The sequence below is a fragment of the Mobula birostris genome, chromosome 6 (genome assembly GCF_030028105.1).
Source record: "Mobula birostris isolate sMobBir1 chromosome 6, sMobBir1.hap1, whole genome shotgun sequence".
Lineage (NCBI taxonomy): Eukaryota > Metazoa > Chordata > Chondrichthyes > Myliobatiformes > Myliobatidae > Mobula > Mobula birostris.
This window is the reverse complement of record NC_092375.1, coordinates 43,585,703-43,610,992: the sequence shown is the minus strand read 5'-3', so window position 1 is coordinate 43,610,992 and position 25,290 is coordinate 43,585,703. Positions and strand designations below refer to the sequence as shown.

Here is a 25,290-nt window from a genome sequence, read left to right as displayed (position 1 = left end):
GACATGAAAGAGGCTCCAAATATAGTTTTTGTGATTTATCAGGATGTCACCTTATTTGTTTGTGATTTTCAGGAGGTGAAGAATCACCACACAGGTTTTAGATGATTGACAGAAATTGTTACAAGAAAACCATAAATATTTAACATTGAGCGGATACAATACTAAATCTGATGCCACTTTTGATCACAATCTTTCTTTAGAGAGCCCAGATATGAGTTTTACCCTTCCTCAAAATAGCCACTTATAATAATCTTAATAATTACGTAACATTTGTTTGCTTGTAGTTTTCAGTAACCCCATAACTATCTGATAACCAGCTTTGCTAGTCTTTTTGTGATTATATGTTTATTCTTGTCTGGGTTCTTGCATTCCCAGTGGTGTTGGACGGAACTGGGGCTGGGCATCTGCTGGGAGTAGCATTTTGTCTGAATTTGGGACTCTGCATTTGGAGTTTGTGCATCTGAGCTACCTGACAGGGGACCCCATCTACTACAAGAAAGTAAGTGTGTACTAGCCACTATTATTATATGAGCCAAAGGTACTCTTATTGTAATCTTTTATAACATTTAATGAATTCCTCAATATTGACTTGCAACTTCTTACACTTAATGTTACTGCAGCAGTATATCAAATAGCTGCTTAGCACCCAGAAGTTACTTTGTTGGTAGCAGTCTTTTAAAGTTATTGATAAAATTTTCAACATAAAATAATTTAGTTCTATAAATGATTGGGGAGTAGGTGGTTGTTAATGCATTTAATAAACTGTGTGGATTCATAGCCTGAAGGTCGTGAATTTAAATTCTCCTGTGTTAAACTGTAGAGTTCAGCTTAATAAATTGTCAATATAAAAGCTCAACCAGTTGGCCATTGTTACTTAGAGGTGGATCTGCTAAGATTTTGGTATATTCAGTGCTTTGCTGATCGATCCCAGTGCTCATATCCCAGGAATTGCTCTTAAGGGAGAAACTGGAAATCTAGATCTTCCTCACTTCATAGGTTCTGAAACATAGGTTGGAGTGTTTTGCTGCCTTCTATGGTCCTTCAGTTTGGGTAATATAAGCCACAGGTTGCACGAGTGCTTACTCTTGGAAAGAGAATATTCATTGCACATTTTAAATTATGTATGTTCTTCATATAGCCACCCTGAAATAAAATGGAATTAACAGGTTTCTCGTTCAATGTCTGAGTGTTTCTTTCTTAAATGGGTGTGTATTAATTGGTTGTTTTGATCAAAAGTATTGTTCATCAAAGTCTTGTAAGGAAAGAAGATCAATATTTCAATGTTATCTTTGATGTGAATCTTTAGTTCTTGGTCAGTAAGGTTGCATCTTGCCAATAAGTACATGCTTTGCTTTCTAATATGTGGCAGAGGCTATGATAATGAGCATGGAATTTGATGTCTTGCTTCCAGAGCATCATATTACTTGGGATGTAAGCCTGTAATTTAGTAATTGCAGATTCCCAATCAGATATGTAGAGTATGCAAGTCTCTGGACTGCTTTGTTTGAATATACCTGTCTTAATAGATGCCATGTGTCTTTAGCTTGAGACCACGCAGACATAACATAACTAATGTGGAAGGGGCTAGATTGCACTTCTACTGAAATGCAAAGGGACTGAATAAATTGTTATCCAATCCCTTTGCCTATCAGGTAGAGATAATTTACAACATTTGTGAAATTAAATCAGCAGCAAAAAAAAATTGACTTTGAACTATTTGACTTTGAACTAATTACAGGTGTTACATATTCGGAAGTTATTGCAGAATATGGATCGACCTAATGGCTTGTACCCTAACTACCTTAATCCTAGGACAGGTCGCTGGGGCCAACGTGAGTATTTTCTTGTACTTGAAGCATAATTGTTTGTATTATTGCTACACAATTTTTATTTTAATTGAACAAAATTGTTTTCAAGTCATTATTTAATTTCTTGTTTTGCTGAAGGGGTAATTTTTAAAGCTTTGGTAGCACAATGCATATATCAGGAAATTGAAGCTAATATATTGACTTCAGTGGGATTTTGTCCTACAAGCTCATCCTTTTAAATGACTTTGGTTTTTTTTTGCTGAAGTAACCAATTAAATATGTGGATCTGTATGTTTAAAGATCGTAGTTTGGTTCAAGATTTGAATATATATGCCTGGCTTCGTGATTATCAATGCTGTTTTGAAGGATGTGCTCCTTCTGAGCCTTCAGGTTGTTCAGCACAGAACTTAATTCATTTGTAAGCTGGATTGATATTCCTCTAATTGCATTTTTGAAATGTTGAATCACTTGAATGCAGAATAGCACTTGGTTTTGGTGAGGCCCATGCAATTTTTCTGGCTGTTAATTTTAAAGAACATGGCATTTGGCATGACTTCTTTCATTTCCAATTTTGTGCTTTTTGGTACTTGGGTAATCTTTTATATATATATTCAACATGAGAGAAACCTGTCCTGGTTAAATCATTGAACTATTCTTTGGTATATTAACAGCTTACTCGTATGAATATGTAGATATTTCAAACATAGGTTTTTACAATAGTTTTTTGTCAGTATTCTTGGAAAATTATGGCACTGACATTATGTGACGTAACTTAAACTCTCATTTCAACTGAACGATTCTATCAATGAGTAGAAGAATAAGTAAATCATTATAATATTCATAATATTCTCACTGAAATTGTCACTTTGGGATAGATTTCACCATGGCCTGATTTTAAGAAATAAATACATCTTCGTGATCCAATTGGTTACACATCTCTTTTCATTTGCAGTGCTAACCAAGATGTTAGTTATTCAGTGTTTCTTAACCTTGTAACTTTCCTAGGTTACAGTTGGTATGTAACTTAATAATCTGATTGGCACGGTGGAAAGTAGAAGGTAGAGAAAAAAAAAAATTGTTGTTAGATGGAGCAGCATGTTAACAAAAACTTCCATTTGTCATTTTTTTTACTTTATCGATCTGTACTTTGCAGAAAATTCCTTTGGACCTACATTATGTAAGTTTCTGCAGTTGACTTTCAATTTTGCATTGGACCCAGTCAGCTAATAACATCCCCCACACGCTTCTAGTACCAGCTTTCCATAGATTTAGAAAGCCTATTAAGCTGCAGTTTAGTTTCTTCTTAAAAGAATTTTGCTGACTTAATATATTATCAGAGAAAATCTCTGTATATGTAAACAGTACCAATGTAACCAAATAAGTTAAATCACAACGCAATTTACCTCTCAATCTTCCTTTACTTCCCATAGAGCCTTGTACACATAATCCTCCTTTGTTTCTGTTCTGACATCTCAGTGGGCAATCCATACTCGGTCCTAGTATGTGTTTGTACAAAACCAGTAAACTTTCTGCTAATGCTGCCTTCAGGTTTGTTGCCCAGATAGAATATGTAAATCCAAATGCCCATAAATAGCAAAACTGTATTTTCCTTTTATTTTCGCTGCGTATTCGAATGATTTTGAAAAGTGAAATGGCTATTTCATTTATATGTAGTCTCAGTCCCTTGTGAGATCTGTATTGTTACTTGCAGATTTTACATGCAGCAACCAGTTTATTTTATTTATCTGAAATTATATTTCTTGAGACACTAACTTCTGACACAGTTTACGTTCATATTAGCATCCTATGTATAGCTTGTGCAGATATTATGCATACTATAAAGGACTGTTTGGGGCTTTGAACACTTAACATCTGAACCAGATACTCTGATCCCTTTACATTGGGGATCCCTGAAAGTTTTTATCAAATGTGGAAACTCTATCAGGTTTCCTAGCTAAAGTGTTAGCCTGTTTGTATCTGTTTTCCCCTGTTCGTATTTGTTATAGTCATTATAATGTAATAATGATTTTCACCTCTACGGATGTTGAGATTTTATTGATTGCTAACTACTAAACCAAATACATTAGTTTTGACAAAATCTGTGTCTTTTATGGTCAACACAAGTACTGTTTGACCTTAATAGCAAAATTGTTTTCTTTTATTGTAGCATCCACTGTCATATTCTAGTTTACATGATTTTATTATGAAACACTTAAGGAATATGTCTTAGTAGGTGCCTTTATTTTAACACTTTTCTAATGAAATAATCATGTCTTCATTTCTATATATTTGTGATACTAGTTATACAAATATCTTTGCTATCAGCATTTGTCTTCAATTTCAAAAGTTAAATTATGATCTTTGTGTTAGTGCAACTACGGTTATAAACTTTTCTTCTATGTGATTTCCTTAATAATAATTATGTGCAGCACCATTTTCCAACCTGTTAGTATTTTTTTATTTTGAACGGGCAAACAATGATTATCTATTTGTATGTATCTATACAAATATATAACTTTCTGCCTTTTCAGCAGATTAATTTTATTAAGTTTGTAGTTTGAATTCCATACAAATTACCTATTCATAAGGTTAAATTAATAAGAAATAATTGCCCAGATTAATGAAAATATATTATGTAGACTTTTTCTCATTTTGTGCAGATCATACTTCTGTGGGTGGACTAGGAGACAGTTTCTATGAATATTTGCTGAAAGCTTGGTTAGTATCTGATAAGACAGATACAGAAGCAAGGAAAATGTATGATGATGCAGTGCAGGTAAACTGAAATCTTTAGATTTTGAAAATAAAACTCTGCTTAGTGTAACTGATTTTTCTTTAAAGGATGCTCAGATTTATTTAAGTAGCCAAGAATATGTATTTTACATTTGGAATAGCTTATTTGTTATTGGGTTGTAATATGTTGACGTAGTGCATTATACAACAGTTGTTGAAACTATGACAAGGTTTATTGAATTTGAAAATGCACTTATGCACAATACTTCCTGATTTTTTTAATATTCTGGTTCGGTATAAAATACAAGCTAATTTTCAAACAGTGGGCTTAAAAAGTCTGTTAGCATTTATAATGTTTGGGTCATGGTTGTTTCCTTTCAGAATAACTTAAAATGATTCTAAAATCAATTTAAAATTCAACAATCTGCATTCCATTTAGATCTGCTGGGATCAAGATGGGGTTGATGTACATTACTGAACAATTCATTAAAATTGCTCCCAACAATTGTAATATGAATGTATTTAGTAGCTTTCACATCCCTTCCTAAGCGCCCTAAACACGTCCTGAACTGATAATGTTATGTGAAGCAAAATTTTGATCGCATTCAATTTTGACAAAAGTGCAATGTGATAATGACCAGAATGTTTGAGGGAGATGCATTGTTTAGATACCATACTGATCTTTGAATTAGTGCCTAAGATCTTTCATGCTCACATGGGAGTAGAGATGGTGTATCAGTAATGCAGTTCCTCAGAAAGGTAACACTAATGACAATGCAACAACCCCTTAGTACTTTACTCAATTTTTTTTCTGATCAGATGTCTGGAGTAGGACTGAAACCTAAAATACTGAGATTGTTGTGAGATTTTTGGCAATTTTAGGCACAGTAATGATTTGAGGCAGGTGAGAGTAATCATTATCTCAGGTCTGGGCAACAAAAATGGGCAGCTTTTTAAATTTTGCATGTGGTTGGTTTCTGAAGGAAATGGTAAATGGGGCAGTTTTGATTGACAGCTTTCTAAACAATTCCCTAAAGGGTCATGAATGAAGGGAAGAGAAACAAAAGGCAGATATTCAGAAGTCCGTTGGTGTGAATTGCTGAACTGAAAATCCAGGGAGTAGATTCTGACCTACTTATGTAGTGCTTGATTATTTGCTCAGAACAATTAAAGTGCAAGTTTACTTTTCACCAATTGGGACAGGGCTGAATTATTTTTCTTAATTCTGATGATAATAACAAGTACATTGGCATGTGAAATTTTGCAACGTATTCACCTGCTGCCTGCATTTCAAAGTTGCTTGTACCTAATTATGCAAAGTTTTCTCAGTCCATCTTGAGAAAGGGAACACTGTTACAAGAGATTGTCATGTTGTTTTGTTTCCACGTTTGAGGACTGAAACTTGCTAGGAAATGCTGGTCGTTTGCAGAACTTTTTGAAGTTATGGCATTCATGTACCATCATAGAACATAGAATAGTACAGCGCAGTACAGGCCCTTCGGCCCACAATGTTGTGCCAACCCTCAAACCCTGCCTCCCATATAAGCCCCCACCTTAAATTCCTCCATATACCTGTCTAGTAGTCTCTTAAACTTCACTAGTATATCTGCCTCCACCACTGACTCAGGCAGTGCATTCCACGCACCAGCCACTCTCTGAGTCAAAAAACCTTCCTCTAATATCCCCCTTGAACTTCCCACCCCTTACCTTAAAGCCATGTCCTGTTGTAGTGAGAGTGGTGCCCTGGGGAAGAGGTGCTGGCTATCCACTCTATCTATTCCTCTTATTATCTTGTACACCTCTATCATGTCTCCTCTCATCCTCCTCTCCAAAGAGTAAAGCCCTAGCTCCCTTAATCTCTGATCATGATGTGTACTCTCTAAACCAGGCAGCATCCTGGTAAATCTCCTCCGTACCCTTTCCAATGCTTCCACATCCTTCCTATAGTGCGGCGGCCAGAACTGGACACAGTACTCCAAGTGTGGCCCAACCAGAGTTTTATAGAGCTGCATCATTACATCGTGACTCTTAAACTCTATCCCTTGACTTATGAAAGCTAACACCCCATAAGCTTTCCTAACTACCCTATCCACCTGTGAGGCAACTTTTAGGGATCTGTGGACATGTACCCCCAGATCCCTCTGCTCCTCCACACTACCAAGTATCCTGCCATTTACTTTGTACTCTGCCTTGGAGTTTGTCCTTCCAAAGTGTACCACCTCACACTTCTCCGGGTTGAACTCCATCTGCCACTTCTCAGCCCACTTCTGCATCCCATCAATGTCTCTCTGCAATCTTTGACAATCCTCTACACTATCTACAACACCACCAATCTTTGTGTTGTCTGCAAACTTGCCAACCCACCCCTCTACCCCCACATCCAGGTCGTTAATAAAAATCACGAAAAGTAGAGATCCCAGAACAGATCTTTGTGGGACACCACTAGTCAAAATCCTCAAATCTGAATGTACTTCCTCCGCCACGACCCTCTGCCTTCTGCAGGCAAGCCAATTCTGAATCCACCTGGCCAAACTTCCCTGGATCCCATGCCTTCTGACTTTCTGAATAAGCCTACCGTGTGGAACCTTGTCAAATGCCTTAAGAAAATCCATATAGATCACATCCACTGCACTACCCTCATCTGTATGCCTGGTCACCTCCTCAAAGATCTCTATCAGGCTTGTTAGACACGATCTGCCCTTCACAAAGCCATGCTGACTGTCCCTGATCAGACCATGATTCTCTAAATGCCCATAGATCCTATCTCTAAGAATCTTTTCCAACAGCATTCCCACCACAGATGTAAGGCTCACTGGTCTATAATTACCCAGACTATCCCTACTACCTTTTTTTGAACAAGGGGACAACATTCACCTCCCTCCAATCCTCCGGTACCATTCCCGTGGACAACGAGGACATGAAGATCCTAGCCAGAGGCTCAGCAATCTCTTCTCTCGCCTCGTGGAGCAGCCTGGGGAATATTCCGTCAGGCCCCGGGGTCTTATCTGTCCTAATGTATTTTAACAACTCCAACACCTCCTCTCCCTTAATATCAACATACTCCAGAACATCAACCTCACTCATATTGTCCTCACCGTCATCAAGTTCCCTCTCATTAGTGAATACTGAAGAGAAGTATTCATTGAGGACGTCGCTCACTTCCACAGCCTCCAGGCACATCTTCCCACCTTTATCTCTAATCAGTTCTACCTTCACTCCTGTCATCCTTTTTTTCATAACGTAATTGAAGAATGCCTTGGGATTTTCCTTTACCCGACTCGCCAAGGCCTTGTCATGCCCCCTTCTTGCTCTTCTCAGCCCCTTCTTAAGCTCCTTTCTTGCTTCCCTATATTCCTCAATAGACCCATCTGATCCTTGCTTCCTAACCCTCATGTATGCTGCCGCCTTCCACCTGACTAGATTTTCCACCTCACTTGTCACCCATGGTTCCTTCACTCTACCATTCTTTATCTTCCTCACCGGGACAAATTTATCCCTAACATCCCGCAAGAGATCTCTAAACATCGACCACATGTCCATAGTACATTTCCCTGCAAAAACATCAACGCAACTCACACCCGCAAGTTCTAGCCTTATAGCCTCATAATTTGCCCTTCCCCAGTTAAAGATTTTCCTGTCCTCTCTGATTCTATCCTTTTCCATGATAATGCTAAAGGCCAGGGAGCAGTGGTCACTGTCCCCCAGATGCTCACCCAGAGAGAGATCTGTGACCTGACCCGGTTCCTTACCTAGTACTAGATCTAGAATGGCATTCCTCCTAGTCGGCCTGTCCATATACTGTGACAGGAATCTGTCCTGGACACACTTAACAAACTCTGCCCCATCTAAACCTTTGGAACTAATCAGGTGCCAACCAATATTGGGGAAGTTAAAGTCACCCATGATAATAACCCTGTTATTTTTGCACCTTTCCAAAATCTGCCTCCCAATCTGCTCCTCTGTATCTCTGCTGCTACCAGGGGGCCTATAGAATACCCCCAATAGAGTAACTGCTTCCTTCCTCTTACTGACTTCCACCCATACTGACTCAAAAGAGGATCCTACTACATTACCCACCCTTGAGTAGCTGTAATAGTATCCCTGACCAGTAATGCCACCCCTCCTCCCCTTTTTCCACCCTCTCTATCCCTTTTAAAGCACTGAAATCCAGGAATATTGAGAATCCATTCCTTCTCTGGTGCCAGCCAAGTCTCTGTAATGGCCACTACATCATAATTCCATGTATGTATCCAAGCTCTCAGTTCATCACCTTTGTTCCTGATGCTTCTTGTATTGAGGTACACACATTTTAGCCCTTCTACCTTACTACCTTTACACCGTTTATTCTGCTTCTCTTTCCTCAAAGCCTCTCTATATGTTGGATCTGGCTTTACTCCATGCACTTCTTTCACTGCTCTATCGCTCTGGGTCCCATCCCCCTTGCAAGTTAGTTTAAACCCTCCCGAACCATGCCAGCGAACCTACCTGCAAGGATATTGCTCCCCCTCGAATTCAGGTGCAACCCATCCAATCTGTACAGGTCCCACCTTCCCCCAGAAGAGATCCCAATGATCCAAAAATCTAAAACCCTGCTCCCTGCACCAACTCCTCAGCCACGCATTCAGTTGCCATCTCCTCCAATTCTTACCATCACTGTCACGTAGCACTGGCAGCAATCCTGAGAACGCCACCCTTGAGGTCCTGTTCTTCAGCCTTCTGCCTAGTTCCTGAAACTCACACTTCAGGACCTCATCCCTCTTCCTGCCTACGTTGTTGATCCCAACGTGTATCAAGACTTCTGGTTGCTTTCCCTCTCGTACCAGGAGGTCGTGCACCTGGTCAGAGACATCCCGGACCGTGGCACCCGGGAGGCAACAAACCATGTGGGTGTCCTTCTCACGTCCACAAAATCGCCTGTCTGCTCCCCTGACTATAGAGTCTCCAATGACAACAGCTCTCCTCTTCTCCATCCCACGCTTCTGCACCACCGGGCCAGACTGAGTGCCAGAGGCCCTGCCACCGTGGCTCACACCTGGTCGGTCGTCCCTGCCAACGGTATCCAGGACGGTAAACTTATTATTCAGGGGAATAGCTGCAGGCATGCTCTGCACTACCTGTCTGCTCACCTTCGCTTTCCCCCCCTCTGACTCTCACCCAACGACCTGCTTTCGACAGCCTAGGTGTGACTACCTCCCTGTAGCTCTCATCTATGACTGCCTCATTCTCCCTTATGAGTCGAAGTTCATCCAGGTGCTGCTCCAGATTTCTTACACGGTCTTCCAGATCACCCAGCCGTATGCACTTCTGGCAGATGTGACTTTGCGGGAGAGGGGAGTTCCCCCAAGACTGCCACATCTCACATGAGAGGCACATCACCGTCTCAGGAGACATGGTAAAGACTAACTACGAGCAAGCTTGTCCTCGGCCTCTTCTCGTCGAAGCCTCTCGAGTCAAAGCCTCAGAGCTCCACTCCTTCACTGGCCCACTCACTCACTGGCCGCTTTCCACATACCTGAAAGTACCTAAAATAGACTGAGATTGGATTTGCTGTTGATTATTTGCCAATCTAATGTTTATATTTTTGATAGGCTATCGAGAAGCACCTTATCAGGAAATCAAACAGTGGTTTGACTTTTATTGGAGAATGGAAGAATGGTCACCTTGAGAGGAAAATGGGTCACCTGACATGTTTTGCTGGAGGAATGTTTGCTCTCGGGGCAGATGGATCCCCAGACGATAAAGCAGGACATTATCTACAGCTTGGTGCGGAGATTGCACACACCTGTCATCAGTCATATGACAAAACAGGTAAGATGTAGCTCCAATTACAACGCAGAATGTGTGTTGAAACACATTTTCAAAGTGGAAGAGGATGAACTCTATTCAACATTTGCAGATGTTAGGAATTTGATGTGTGTTGGTGTGGCGTACAACTGGAACAACAACATTCAACAACTGTGAAGAATGATATAAAAATAACAAAGTCTGGATATGGAATAAAATGTGCACATGATTCATTACTCTAGAACAGGGGTTCCCAACCTGGGTCCACAGAACAGGTGAATGTTATTGGTCCGTGACATAAAAACAATTGTGTGCTCCTGCTCTAGAATTTCTCTGCCTGTGACATCATGGAAAAAGTGTTTGTGTTCTATCTGAATGCAGTGTTATTAATTATATTGTCTTCAATCTTAGAATCTAATCCAAAGTATCTTGGGCAATATTTGACTGCTTGTGAAGAAGAAGCAGCATGGTGCAGATTCAAGGCCTTAAACTTGAAGAAGTCACTTTCAACACTTTTTAGGCATATTTCTTACAGTGGTTGGATATTGAGTCAGGAGCATTTCCTGTACTAATATGCACTAGTATTCCGATAAGTAACTCACTGAACTATTCAATTCATGCTGTTCAGTGTTATACATTAAGCAAGAATTAAATTGTTAGTTTTATTTGTAGTCAGTATCATAGATTGCACCCTGATAAAAGAAAGTTAAAGAAAGTCTGAACCAAAAAGCTGAAAATGTTGGAAATAAGTAGGCCAGGCAGCATCTATGGAAAGAGAAACTTAACGTTTCAAGTCAAAACCTTTCGTCAGAGCATCTTTGGGTCTTCAGCTTTGAAGCTTGCTTTAAGCTGACCCTGGTTACTGTAAAGTTTTGATTGTTCGTTTGAAAGGTCTGTCTTTGCTTTTCAGATTTTTGGTCTTTGCTGGCAATGATGTTGCAGGTCAATTCAAGTTCAAGTTGTTGATTGTCTTTTGACTGTACATATCAACAACCAAATGAAACCACGTCCGTCCAGGCCATGGTGCACCCATGAAATATATATCACATAGCACATAAATCAGAATATTACCATAAATACGTTAATAAAATATAATTCAAAATGCATATAATGAGCAGCACACGTGAGCAGCTGGCCGTGCTAGTGACGAGACCTTGGTGGTGGCAGGGTATTCATTAGTCTCATAGCCTAGAGGAAGAAGCTATTACCCAGTCTGGTAGTCCTAGTCCTGATGCTCCTCTACCTCCTTCCAAACAATAGAAGGCCAAAGAGATTGTGGGATGGGTAGTAGGGATACTCATTAATGTTTCAGGCCCTTTGTCTGCAATGCTCTTGGCATATTGTGCAAAAGACTTTTGCACAGTATTCCATTTGTCAATGTGGAGCAGACAGTGAGTTTATAAATCTGCCAGGAGCAAAGTATGTTGGGAATGGTGGAGGTGGAGCATCATAGGAGTGTGTGTGGGACAGGAGGCAGAGAAGGAGTGTTGGGGTGGTTTGGGTGGTCGGGTTGCAGATACATCCAGCCCTAAGTTGCCAGGCAAGGTCACTTGCTTGCTTGCGTGCATACTTGATTCGATTTTATTCCACCCTGGTGATCCTCTTAGTGGTTATTACTATCTTCTGTAGTGTCTAGCGGTTCATTGCCTTTGCAGCTTCCATACTATACAATAATGGAGCCACACGGGGCACTCTTGATGATGGTCCTATGGAAAGTTGTTTGAATGGGGCAGGGAGTTTTTGCACATCTCATTCTCCTCAAAGTAGAAATGCTAATTTATCTTCTTGACTAGTGAGGAGGTCAGATCATCTGTTATGTGCATGCCAAGGAACTTTGAGCTCTTCAGTCTCTCCATGGCAGAGCCAGTCATGTGCAATGGAGGATGGTCAACCTGCTCCGTCCTGAAGTCCACAGTCATTTTTTGTTTTATCTGTGTTGAAACTCGGGTTGTTGTTCTCATGCCATCTGACAAGTCTGTCTACGTCTGCCAACCACAGTAGTATCATCAGCGAAGTTAATGCAGTTTGAGCTGGTTCTGGCAGTGTGAGTCAACAGTGAGAACAGCAGTGGGCATAACATACACCACGGGGGCGGGGGGCACCCTGAGATCACTGATGTGGTCTTTGTTATCTATTAGAACAATGTGATGAAGTTGTATTTAAAAACTAAGCAACCAGCAACTCAGTTATTTTTAAATTTAAAATTGCATTCTCTACAGGCATTTATCAAATAATGCTATTAACTAATAATGATTTTAAGTGATCCTTAAAAATTACATGTCAAAATTTTTGAATTGTTTTGCTTTGCTCATTGTCACATTATAATTTTCATTTCCTCTTTTCATAAATACAGTGCTAAAGTTAGGCCCTGAGGCATTCAAATTTGATGGTGGGACAGAAGCAGTGGCACTGAGGCAAAATGAAAAATACTACATCCTTCGGCCAGAAGTGATAGAAACTTACTGGTATATGTGGCGATTCACCCATGATCCCAAATATCGGCAGTGGGGCTGGGAGGCAGCTCAGGTGAGAAAAGTAGTAACTTTCAGGTGATGCCAATTTTAAAAGTAATCTTTGTTGCATGTCCATCTTATTACACACCATTTTACGTTTAAAATCCCTGGGCACATTGTTGCCAGTCTAAATGTACATCTTTCTATAGAATTGGAATTAACTTGGTTGCCCTCTCAAAGCACTTGTATGAAATGGCTTGCTTCAATACTGTACCATCTGTGACTTTAGAAAACTTGTCATATATAACTATGTATGAAAAATCATTTTTTCTGGGATACATTTTATTCGGTCTACCTTTTTGGAACTGCATCATCATAATAATGCTGAAATAAAGTTTGGAATGTAAAGCATGCTTTAAATCTATTCATCTGTGTTGCCAAATCTATTCTTCCTTCCTGTCAGGAGACACATGTCACAACTGCTGAGTCTGAAATACAAAGTCAGTAGCTAACAACACAACTTTTTTGCATAGTAGTTAGTGTCAAGACGGTTAAGTTCTTGAAGCATGAGGGAAAAAAGCCATGCAAATTAGTGTATTAGAAATGAGTGATCAACATTAGATCATAGACCAATTACAGTGACCGAATCAAAATCATACAGCACAGAAATGAGCCCTTTGGCCTTCAACGTCCTTGCCAACCATTTTGCCCTTTACTCTAATCCTATTTGCCCATTTAGGACTGTATCATTCTGTATCTTGCCTGCTTAATTTTCTGTGTAAATGCAGTAATTGTATCTGATTACACTTCGCCCTTGTGCAATGTGTCCCAGATATCAATCTCACACTGAACTAAAAAAAATTTGCCCTTCAGGCCCCTTTTAAAACTCCTTTCTAACACCTTAAAACTATAGTCTTGTTTGTTTTTGATGAGAAAAGTTTTTACTATCTGTCTTATCTATGCCTCTTTTAATTTACCTCTATTCGGTCACCCCTATAGTCTCCTTCATTCCAGGAGAAAATAACCTAGCCTTTCCTATCTCTCACATAAGAATTCATTAGGTTTCTAAGCCTTCAACTGTATTGGCAAATAGTTCTGTAATAGATTCATTGAACAAGCCCTGTACTGAATTGCTCTATGAATCTGTTTCAGAACATTGCCTAATTTTCCATCTGATCTATTGTATATATTGCTGCAGTCTTGCGTAGCCTTGCTCTCCACCATCTTCCTGATCATACCTGCCACTCACAATCAGAAGAACATCCTTCCGCATGTTGGTTTGGATGTGCCTTGCTCCAAAAAAGCATACAGCCATGAATAAGTAAACCTTTGAAGTCAACTCAGAAGTAAATAATACAATTGATTCTGGGTAACTGAGACACATTGGGACCAGTCCATTTTGGCCCAATTAGATGGCTTTAGATGGTCCACTTAGACAAAGTTTCTTGGAAATAGTTAAAAAGGTACTTTTTTTTAAAAAGAAAAGCAAACTGCCATTTAACTGAGCAACAATTTATGTATTTCAATGAAATACAGAACAACTGTGTAATGAACTGGATTTGATTAGGGAGCTTAAGGTAAAGGAGTTCTTAGGAGCCGGTGATCTTAATATGATAGAATTCACCCTGCAATTTGAAAGAGAGAAGCTAAAGTCAGATGTAGCAGTATTACAGTGGAGTAAAGGGAATTACAGAGGCTTGAGAGTGGAGATAGCCTAAGATGATTGGAAGAGTTCTCTCACAGGGATGACGGAAGAGCAGCAATGGCTGGAGTTGTGGGAGCAACTTGGAAGGTGCAAGAAGATAGATACATCCCAAAGAAGTGGTAGTACTCTAAAGGCAGGATGACATAACTGTGGCTGTCAAGGGAAATCAAAGACAGCATAAAAGTAAGAGAGAGGAAATATAATAGAGCAATCCAGATTATTCAGGAGGCTGAAGGGGTGATAGATAGGACGTGTAGAGAGGTAGATACACCCAAAGGTGCAGGATACAGGAAACTGGGTGACAGTCAGGAAAGGGATTAAGGTGTCAGGGCAGAGTACCTCTGTGGCCAACCCCCTTAACAGGTATATCACTTTGGATACTGTTTGGGGTTGGTGGGGGAAGGGGGGAGTTATCCTAACAGAGGACAGTCACAGTGGTCGGGTCTTTGGCATTGAGTCTGCCTCTGCGACTCAGAAGGGAAGGGAGAACAGAGGTGCACACTGTGTGATAGGGAATTTGTTAGTTAGGGGAGCAGGCAAGAGGTTCTGTGAGCGAGAATGATATCCCGGATGGTATGTTGCCTCCTGGGTGGCAGGGCCGGGGATATTTTGAATCGAGTCCTCAGCATTCTTAAGTGGGAAGTCATGGTCCATGTAGGTACTAATGATGTGGGTAGAATGAGTGATGAGGTCCTGCATAGGGAGTTCTGGGAGTTAGGTGCTAAGTTAAAGGGCAGGACTTCCTGGGTTGTGATCTCAGGATTACTTCCTCTGCCATGTGCCAGTGAGACCAGAACTAGGAAGATGATACAGTTTAATACATGGCTAAGGAGTTGGTGTAGGAGGGAGGGCGTAAAATTTTTGGATCATTGGTCTCCCTTCCAGGAAAGATGGGGCCAGTACAGAAGGGTCCTAGCAGGAAGGTTTGTTAATGCTGCACAGTAAGTTTTCAACAAGAAGTGCAGGAGCTGGGAACCAGAGTGCCAGAACAGTTACTGGGGAGGTTGTGGAGGCCTGATAAGACCTCAGACAAAGTTAGGAATCAAAAGGTAGAATACAGTGTGACCAGTGTCCCGAGCTGTGTATATTTTAATGTAAGAAGCATCATAGGAAAGGCAGGTGATGGCACTGAAGATGAGGTAGCTTGGTTTACAAACAGAGGCAATGTGTAGTGAGGAAAGGCTGTTGATAGGACAAAATTGTAGTCAACAGGATGAGTTGCAACGTAAAAGGTGGACAAAATTGAAAAAGGTGAATACAGGGCAAAAGGTGTTATATTTGAATGCACGCAGTATACCCAATAAGGTAGATGAACTTGGAACAAATTTGCCTATTCCAGGTAGGCTGTTGTAGGCACCACTGAATTATGGCTGAAAGGAGATTATAACTGGGAGCTTAATGTCCAAGAATACACATTGTATTGAAAGGACAGGCAGGAAGGCAGAGAACGCAGCATTTCTCTGTTGGGAAAAAAATGAAATCAAATCCTTAGAAAGAGGTGAAATAGTGTTGAATCATTGTGGACAAAGCTAAGGAACTGCAAGGGTAAAAGCTCTCTGATGGGAGTTGTATACAGACCCCCAAACAGTGGTAAGGATGTGGTTTACAAATTACAATGGGAGATAAAAATATGCATGGCAAAAGAGCAATGTTATAATAGTCATGGGGGATTTCAGTATGCAGGTAAATCGGGAAAATCAGATTGGTGCTGTATTCAAGGCAGGGGCATTCTAGAGTGCTTACAAGATGACCTTTTAGAGCAGCTCATGATTGAGCCTACTAGGGAATCAGCTATTCTGGATTGGGTGTTGCATGATGAGCCAGAATTGGTTAGAGAGCTTAAGGTAAAAGTGATCATAATATGATCGAATTCACCCTGGAATTTGAGAAGGAGAAGCTAAAGTCAGATGTATCAGTATTACAGTGGAGTAAATGGAATTACAGAGGCATGACAGAGGAGTTGGTCAGAATTAATTGGAAAAGAACACTGGCAGGGATGACTGCAAAGCAGCAATGGCTGGAATTTCCAGAAGCAATTTGGAAGACTTCGAATATATACATCCCAAAGAGGAAGAAGTATTCTAAAGGAAAGATGACATAACCATAGCTAACAAAAGAGATCAAAGACAACATAAAAGCCAAAGAGAGGGCATATAATAGAGCAAAAAAATAGAAGTTAGAGGATTAAGAAGTTTTTTAAAAACTAAAAGAAGGCAGCTAAAAATGTCATTAAGGAGGTAAAGACGGGATAGGGAAGTAAGCTAGTCAGTAATATTAAAGAAGATGCCAAAAGTTTCTTCAGATACATGAAGTGTAAAAGAGGCAAAAGTGGATATTGGACCTTTGGAAAACGATGCTGGATAGGTAGTATTGGGGGACAAGGAAATGACAGATGAACTGAACAAGTCTTCAGTGTGTCAAGGGGCATGAAGTGTGTGAAGTTATAACTAGAGAGAAGGTCTGAAGATAGATATGTCACCAGGACCAAATGGTGTATACCCAGTTTCTGAAAAAGGTGGCTGAAGAGATTGTGGAGGTATTGGTAATGATCTTTCAAGAATCACTAGATTCTGGAATAGTTCTGGAAGACTGGAAAATTGGAAATATTGCTCTCTTCAAGAAAGGAAACTATAGGCAGTTAGTCTGACTTCAGTGGTTGGGAAGATGTTGGAGTCGGTTATTAAGGATGAGGTCGCAGGGTTCTTGGAGGCACATGACAAAATAAGCTGTAGTTGGTATGGTTTCCTTGAGGGGGGAGAAAGGTTGATTTGCAAGTTAAATCTTTGGTGAAGAAAGGCAATTGCAATGTGTCGTAGGATAATACTGCTGGAAGAGATTTGATAGCAGTGCTTTGCTTTTAATTATTTTGAAATTCTCCTGGAATGTTATGAATATTAGAGCTGATTTCTTCCACCATCAGTTTGTAAAGTGAAATTTACAACTTCTGTATAAGATCAAATTTTACTACAATTTAGCTATTAAGTTTTAAGGAGATTTTGCAATTATTGAAACTATTTGACTTTCACATTTCTTCAATGATTACTGTTGAGATATAATATTTGTGCTTGATTATTTTTCTCAAGAACTAGTCATTTGTCTAATAAAATGTTAAAGATGCACTTGCATTTTATTTTTAGTTCTATTTTCAAGTTATTAGGGTTAGTTTCCATAATTGTGAAGATGTTCCGTTTGCAGCTTCTAACCAGTGCTTTGTGTTGTTCCTTGCATGAAATTATCCTGAGAATTTTAATGAAGAAGGTGAAACTGCACCTTTATAAATGTGCTTCTGTTTTCAGGCCATCGATAAGTACTGCAGGGTGATTGGGGGATTTTCAGGTGTCAAAGATGTCTACTCTTCATCGCCAGCCTACGATGATGTACAACAAAGTTTCTTCTTGGCTGAAACACTAAAGTGAGCAAAAAACTAAAAGAATTTAAGTAGAACTATATTTCTGTGAACAACTGTTTTAAAATGTGTTTTGTGCTCAGCTTTATGCTTTTTATTATTCCCATTAGTTGCCAGATTTTCCTCTAATTTTTAAAAAATGTACAAAACAATTCTCTGCAACATTGAAACTATGCCTGTTAGATTTGTTCATTATTAGTTATTATCTCTAAATAAATTAAATATACCTCCAGTCAAGTTTATTTTCTTAGGATAAGTACATTGTTGCACACGGCTTAATGCAGCAGTATCGCAGGCACACAACTTAAAAGCAGCATTTGTGAGAAAAACTAGCATAAGCTATTCCCAAGTTTTATGAGGCAGAACACAATTAGAACAAATATTAATGTCCACATTATTGCAAAGCTATCAAACTGTACTAAATTGTGGTGATTAGGGTCTTACTGGTGGATCAAGAACAGAATGGTTGAAGGGAGGTAGCTGTTCTAGAACTTGGTCATGTGGGACTTCAGACTTCTGTACCTCTTGCCTGACAGTAGCTCGATTAGACGGCTTGCCCTGGATGGTGGAATCTTTGTTGATAGATGTACCTGCTTTGAGCAGCAGTCTGTAGGTACTACTAAAGGTGGCAAGGGGTGTGCCTGGGATGTATTGGGCAGACTCCAATACTCTTGGCAGATTCTTACAGTATTCTGCATTCAAACTAACTTACCAGACCGTGATGCAACCAGTCGGGATACTTTCAACAGTGCTTCTGCAGAGATTTGTTAGAGTGTTGGTGACAATCTGAACATCCTTAGCTTTCCAAGAAATTAAAAACACTTGTGGTCTTTTTTTTATAATTTCATCTATACATTTAAGCCTACAGTGCCTCTAAAAGTTATTCCCCCCTCCCCCTGAAAGTTTACGTGTTTTATAACATTGGATCACAGTGGATTTAATTTGGCTTCTTTTCATAATGATCAACAGAAAAAGACTCTCATGTCAGTGAAAACAGATCCCTACAGAGTGATCTAAATTAATTACAAATCTAAAATACAAAATAATTGATTGCCTAAGTATTCTGCCCTTCAAGTCAGTATTTAGTAGATGTACCTTTGGCAGCAATTACTATCTTGAGTATTTGTGGTTAGGTCTCTATATCAGTTTTGCACATCTGGACACTGCAATTTTTCCCCATTTTTCTTTACAAAACTGCTCAAGCTCTGTTGCATGGGGATCGTGAATGAACAGCCCTTTCAAGTCCAGCCACAGATTTTTAATTGGATTGAGGTCTGGACTCTGTCTTGCCCACTCCAGGACATTAATTTTGTTGTTTTAAAGCCATTCTTGTGTAGCTTTGGCTTTACGCTTGGGGTCATAAAATTGGAAAACAAATCTTCTCCCAAGTCACAATTCTCTTGCAGACTGCATCAGGTTTCCTCCAGGATTTCCCTGTATTTTGCTATGTTCATTTTACCCTCTACCTTCACAAGCCTTCCAGGCCTGCTGCAGTGAAGCAACCCCACAACATGATACAACCGCCACCATGTTTCACAGTAGGGATGGTGTTTTTGATGATGTGTGGTGTTTGGCTTATGCTAAACATCGCGTTTAGTCTGAAGGCCAGAAAGATCAATTTTGATTGGAAGAGTAGTTGCAGGAAGGTAGTACAGGAGTCTCCTGCGGTCATCTCTCTCCAAAACAGATATACCACTTTGGAGTCTGTTGGGGGAGATGGCTCATCAGGTGAAGGCAGCAGTAGCCAGGATCATGGCACTGTGGGTGGCTGTGCTGCGCATGAGGGCAAGAAAAAGTGTTGCGGAACTGTTGTGGTAGGGGATTCCATGGTAAGGGGAATAGAGAGGAGCTTCTGTGGCCGCAAACGGGTCTCCTGTATGGTGTGTTGCCTCCTGGGTGCAAGGGTCAGAGATGTCTCAGAGAGGCTGTGGGGCATTCTGAAAGGGGAGGGTGAGCAGCCAGCTGTCGTAGGTATTAACGATATAGGAAGAAAGCGGGATGAGGTCCTACAAGCTCATTTTAAGGAGCTAGGAGATAAATTAAAGAGTAGGACTTCAAAGATGATCGTTTCAGGATTTTTACCGGTGCCACGTGCTAGCCAGAGTTGGAATAGCAGGATAGCTAGAATGAATATGTGGCTTGAGCAGTGGTGCAGGAGGCAGGGTTTCAGATTCCTGGGGCATTGGAACCGCTTCTGGAGAGGTGGGACCAGTACCATCCGGACGGTCTACATCTGGGCAGGGCCGGGATCAATATCCTAGGGAGATTGCTTGCTAGTACTATTGGGGAGGCTTTAAACTAATATGGCAGGGGGATTGGAACCCACACAGTAAAGAAGAGGGAAGTGGTGCACAGACCAAAGCTAGAGTTAGTGAAGTAAAAAGTAAGAGTAGAGTGCATAAAAGTAAAAAGCAAAAATCACATAGGTCACTAGATTCTAAAAGGACAATGAGTATAAGAGCACTTTATCTAAATGCCCATAATATTAGAAACAAGGTTAGTGAACTTGTGGCACAGATCAGTACCAAGGCATATGATTTAGTGACCATTACAGAAACCTGGTTGCAAGGTGGAGATGACTGGAAATTAAATATCCAAGGGTATCAGGTAATACGGAAAGATAGGCAGGAAGGCAGAGGAGGTGGGGTGGCGCTCTTGATTAGGGATGAGAACAGGGCAATTGTGAGAGACAATATAAGATCTACGGAGCAGAATGTTGAGTCCATCTGGATAGAGATTAAGAATAGTAAAGGGAAAAAATCACTGGTGGGTGTTGTCTATAGGCCACCTAACAAAAATATTGCAGTGGCAGAGGCGATTAACCAAGAAATAACTGAGGCTTGCAAGAACGGAATGACAGTTGTCATGCAGGATTTTAACTTCCACATAGATTGGGTGAATCAGGTTGGTCAAGGAAGTCTTGAGGAGGACTTCATAGAATGCATCTGTGATGGCTTTCTTGAGCAGCATGTTATTGAACCTACAAGGGAAAATGCTATCTTAGATCTAGTCCTGTGCGATGAGACAGGTAAGATTAACGATCTTGTAGTCAGAGATCCTGTTGGAAAGAGTGATCATAGTATGATTGAATTTCGCATTCAGTTGGAGGATGAAATGGTTAGATCTAAAACTAGGGTATTATGCTTAAACAAGGGAGACTACAACGGGATGAGAGAGGAGTTGGCTAATGTGGATTGGGAGCACAGGATTAGGACAGTTGAGGAACAGTGGAATACTTTCAAAGAGATTTTTCACAGTGCTCAACAAAAGTATATTCCAGTCAAAAGTAAGGACAGTAAGTGGGGAGAGCCAGCGTTGGATAACTAAGGAAATACAAGATAGTATCAAATTAAAAGCTCATGTACAAAGTCGCAAAGAGTAGTGGGAGACTGGAGGATTGGGAAAACTTTAAAAAGCAACAGAGAACAACTAAACAAGAAATAAGGAAAGGGAAGATAGCGTATGAAAGTAAATTAGCACAAAATATAAAAACAGATAGCAAAAGTTTTCATAAATATATAAAGTGGAAGAGGGTGGTGAAACTCAACGTAGGTCCCTTGGAAGATGATAAAGGGCAGCTTGATATTGGGTGATAAGGAAATGGCTGAGGTATTGAATGATTATTTTGTGTTGGTCTTCACGGTGGAGCACACGTCTATTATGCCAAAGAAGGATGTTATGGACAAAATGGGAGGTGAGGACCTCGATAAAATCACTGTCACTAAAGAGATAGTGATGAGCAAACTAGAGGGCTTGAAGGTAGAAAAGTTCCCTGGTCCTGATGGGATGCATCCCAGGGTGCTGAAGGAATTGGCGGAAGTTATAGTAGGCGCGTTGGTAATCATTTCTCAAAACACTCTAGACTCTGAGCAGGTTCCGGCGGATTGGAAGACTGCAAATGTCACGCCATTTTTTAAAAAAGGATGTAGGCAAAAGACGGGCAACTATAGGCCTGTTAGCTTAACATCTGTAATCAGGAAAATGCTTGAAGCTTTCATTAAAGAAGAAATAGCGAAACATTTAGAAAGGAGTGGTTCCATTAGACAGACGCAGCATGGATTCAGAAAGGGCAGGTCCTGTTTGACAAACTTACTGGAGTTCTTCGAGGACATAATGAGTGCAGTGGATAGAGGGGAACAGATGGATGTCGTCTACTTGGACTTCCAGAAGGTGTTCGATAAGGTGCTGCACAAGAGACTTATAAATAAGATACGGATGCATGGAGTCGGAGGAAGTGTATTGGCATGGATAGTGGATTGGTTAACCGATAGAGGGCAGAGAGTTGGTATAAATAGGTGTTTCTGGGGTGCTGCAGGGGTCGGTGCTGGACCCGCAACTCTTTACCATTTACGTTGATGATTTGGAACAGGGGACTGAGTGTAGCGTAACAAAATTTGCTGATGACACTAAACTGAGTGGAAAAGCAAATTGCACAAAGGATGTCAAGAGTCTGCAGAGGGATATAGTGAGTGGGCCAAGATCTGGTAGATGGAATACAATGTTGGTAAATGTGAGATCATGAACTTTGGAAGGAATAATAGAAGACCAGATTATTATCTAACTGGTGAAAGATTGCAGCATGCTTTTGTGCAGAGGAACTTGGGAGTGCTTGTGCATGAGTCGCAAAAAGCTGGCTTGCAGGTACAACAGGTTATTAAGAAGGCAAATGGAATGTTGGCCTTCATTGCTACAGGGATTGAATTCAAGAGCAGGGAGGTCATGCTGCAACTATACAGGGTAATGGTGAGGCCGCACCTGGAGTACTGTGTGCAGTTCTGGTCTCCATACTTAAGGAAGGATATACTGGCTTTGGAAGCAGTGCAGAGGAGGTTCACCAGGTTGATTCCAGGGATGAAGGGGTTAAACTATGAGGTGAGATTGAGTCGCCTGGGATTATACTCTCTGGAATTCAGGAGAATGAGAGGGGATCTTATAGAAATATACAAAATTTTGAAAGGGATAGGTAAGATAGAAGTAGGAAACTTGTTTCCATTGGTAGGTGAGACTAGAACTAGGGGACATTGCCTCAAGATTCAGGAGAGAAGATTTAGGACGGAGATAAGGAGAAACTGTTTTTCCCAGAGATTGGTGAATCTGTGGAATTCTCTGCCCAGGGAAGCAGTTGAGGCTTCTTCAATAAATATATTTAAGAAACAGATAGGTTTTTACATAGTAAGGGAATTAAGGGTTACAGGAAAAAGGCAGGTAGATGGAGCTGAGTTTACAGACAGATCAGCCAAGATCTTATGGAATGGCGGTGCAGGCTCGATGGGCTGGATGGCCTACTCCTCTTATTTCTTATTTCTTATGTTCTTATTTCAATAGAACCTTCCAGCTCACTTCATTGTCTTCTACATGCCTTCTGGTAAACGCTAGCCTAGATTTCTTGAGTTTTTTTTAAACAGTGGCTTTCTCTTTGTCACTCTCCCATAAAGCTGCGACTGGTGAAGCATCTGGGAACAGTTGTATACACGGTCTCTCCCATCTCAGCCAGTGAAGCTTGTAACTCCTCCAGAGTTGTCATAGGTCTCTTGTTGGCCTCCCTCACTAGTCCTCTTCTTGCGCGGTCACTCATTTTTAGAGGGTGGCCTGCTCTAGGCAGATTTACAGCTGTGCCATATTCTTTCATTTCTTGATGATTGACTTAACTGGGGGTGAATACCTGTGCAATTAATTATTTTGTGATTTATATTTGTAATTAATTTAGATCACTTTGTAGAGATCTGTTTTCACTTTGACACGAAAGCCTTTTCTGTTGATCAATGTCTAAAAAGCCTAATTAGACTCACTGCGATTCAATGTTGTAAAACAATAAAACATGAAAACCTCCGGGTGGGGGAGGTGCTGAATACTTTTTAAAGGCACTGTGTTTACTAAAGAATATATGAGAGGTTTTGGCTTTAAGTTCCTGGTTGTTAACGTATTGAATCACATTTCCTGGGCCCAGCAGGATATCGATATACTATATATATATATTACATATAATCTATGTATTATATTGTATTTAGTATATATGAGGTCTGAAATGTCACAGTAGTTATCATTAGTGCTTTCTGTGTTTGTGCCTCTAATTATTGGAAACAATAGCCAAGAGCTTGTCATCAGTACAATTCAGTGGCACATACTGCCGGCCTCAAAGAAGGTTCCTCGTAAAGATCTAACAAATTCACAGCCAGATTTATCGTTGCTGACTTATATGATGTGAAATTTCTTGTTTTGTGGCAGCAGTGTAAAGACAAAACCTAATATTGCCTACAAAGTGAATAGAGCAAAAAAATGAATAATGAGGTAGTATTCATGGACCTTTTAGAAATCTGATGGCTAAGGGGAAGATTCTCTTCTGAAATCATTGTGTGCGGGTATTCAAGCTCCTCTACCATCACCTCAATACTGAGAAGATGACATGTTCTGCCTGGATGGATGCGTCACCTTGACTGATTGAACCAAATCAACCAAATGAAACAGTCAACATTGCAAGACCTTAGTGTTTCTGTCACTTGTTACTGTCTGATGATAAGGTGACCAGAGCACACCCAGCAGCTACAACATCATCAACCTACCTGGGCAGGCAGTTCAATTTAAGGCATCCGTTAGTCTTGCAAGACCATGAATCTGCACCTGAAAAGTCTTCACTCTCCAGGGCGCAGGCCTGGGCAAGGTTGTATGGAAGACCAGCAATTGTCCATGCTGCAAGTCTCCCCTCTCCATGACACCAATGTTCTCCAAGGGAAGGGCATTAGGACCCATACAGATTGGCACAAGTGTCGTCGCAGAGCAATGTGTGATTAAGTGCCTTGCTCAAGGACACAACACGTTCCCTCGGCTGGGGCTCAAACTCACGACCTTCAGGTCGCTAGTCCAATGCCTTAACCATTTGGCCACGTGCCCACAGGCAATTCAATACTTAACTAACTAACCTCAATTTTGATTGTAAATAAAGATGATCTAATTCTAAATAAAGATTGTAATATGCACTCAGTGGTCACTTTGTTAGGTACTTCCTGTTACTAATAAAGTGGCCACTGAGTATATATGCATTGTCTTCTGCTCCTGTAGCCCAACTACTTCAAGATTCAACATGCTGTATGTTCATAGATGCTCTTCTACACATCACTGTTGTAATGTGTGGTTATTTGAATTACTGTTGCCTTCCTGTCAGCTTGAAGCATTTTGACCATTCTCTGACCTCTCTCATTATCAAGGCTTTTTCACCCACAGAACCACCATTCACTCAATTTGTTTTTTTTCTTGCACCATTCTCTTTCGGAATCAATGTTTCTGATCAGTGTTCTGATCAGCAATTTTTGAGATACTCAAATCAGTCCATCTGGAACCAACAATCGTTCCGTGGTCAAAGTCACTTAGATGATATTTCTTTCCATTTCTGACGTTTGGCCTGAA

The 25,290-nt window shown here is 40.4% G+C and overlaps 1 protein-coding gene across 8 annotated transcripts in view; it reads left to right on the top strand.

Annotated features, from left to right (window-relative positions):
* man1a2 (mannosidase, alpha, class 1A, member 2) overlaps window positions 1–25,290 on the top strand; it is a 143,131-nt gene that overhangs the window by 94,078 nt on the left and 23,763 nt on the right. For all 8 annotated transcript variants that reach the window (XR_011886309.1, XR_011886306.1, XR_011886308.1 and 5 more), the window contains 6 exons: window positions 376–499; window positions 1,739–1,832; window positions 4,469–4,584; window positions 10,130–10,349; window positions 12,679–12,851; window positions 17,780–17,895. Coding sequence is in view for 4 of the 8 variants with exons in the window: in XM_072260363.1 (XP_072116464.1) it covers window positions 376–499; window positions 1,739–1,832; window positions 4,469–4,584; window positions 10,130–10,349; window positions 12,679–12,851; window positions 17,780–17,895 (843 nt within the window). In the remaining 4 variants the exon portion in view is untranslated. The remainder of the gene's footprint in view (window positions 1–375; window positions 500–1,738; window positions 1,833–4,468; window positions 4,585–10,129; window positions 10,350–12,678; window positions 12,852–17,779; window positions 17,896–25,290) is intronic.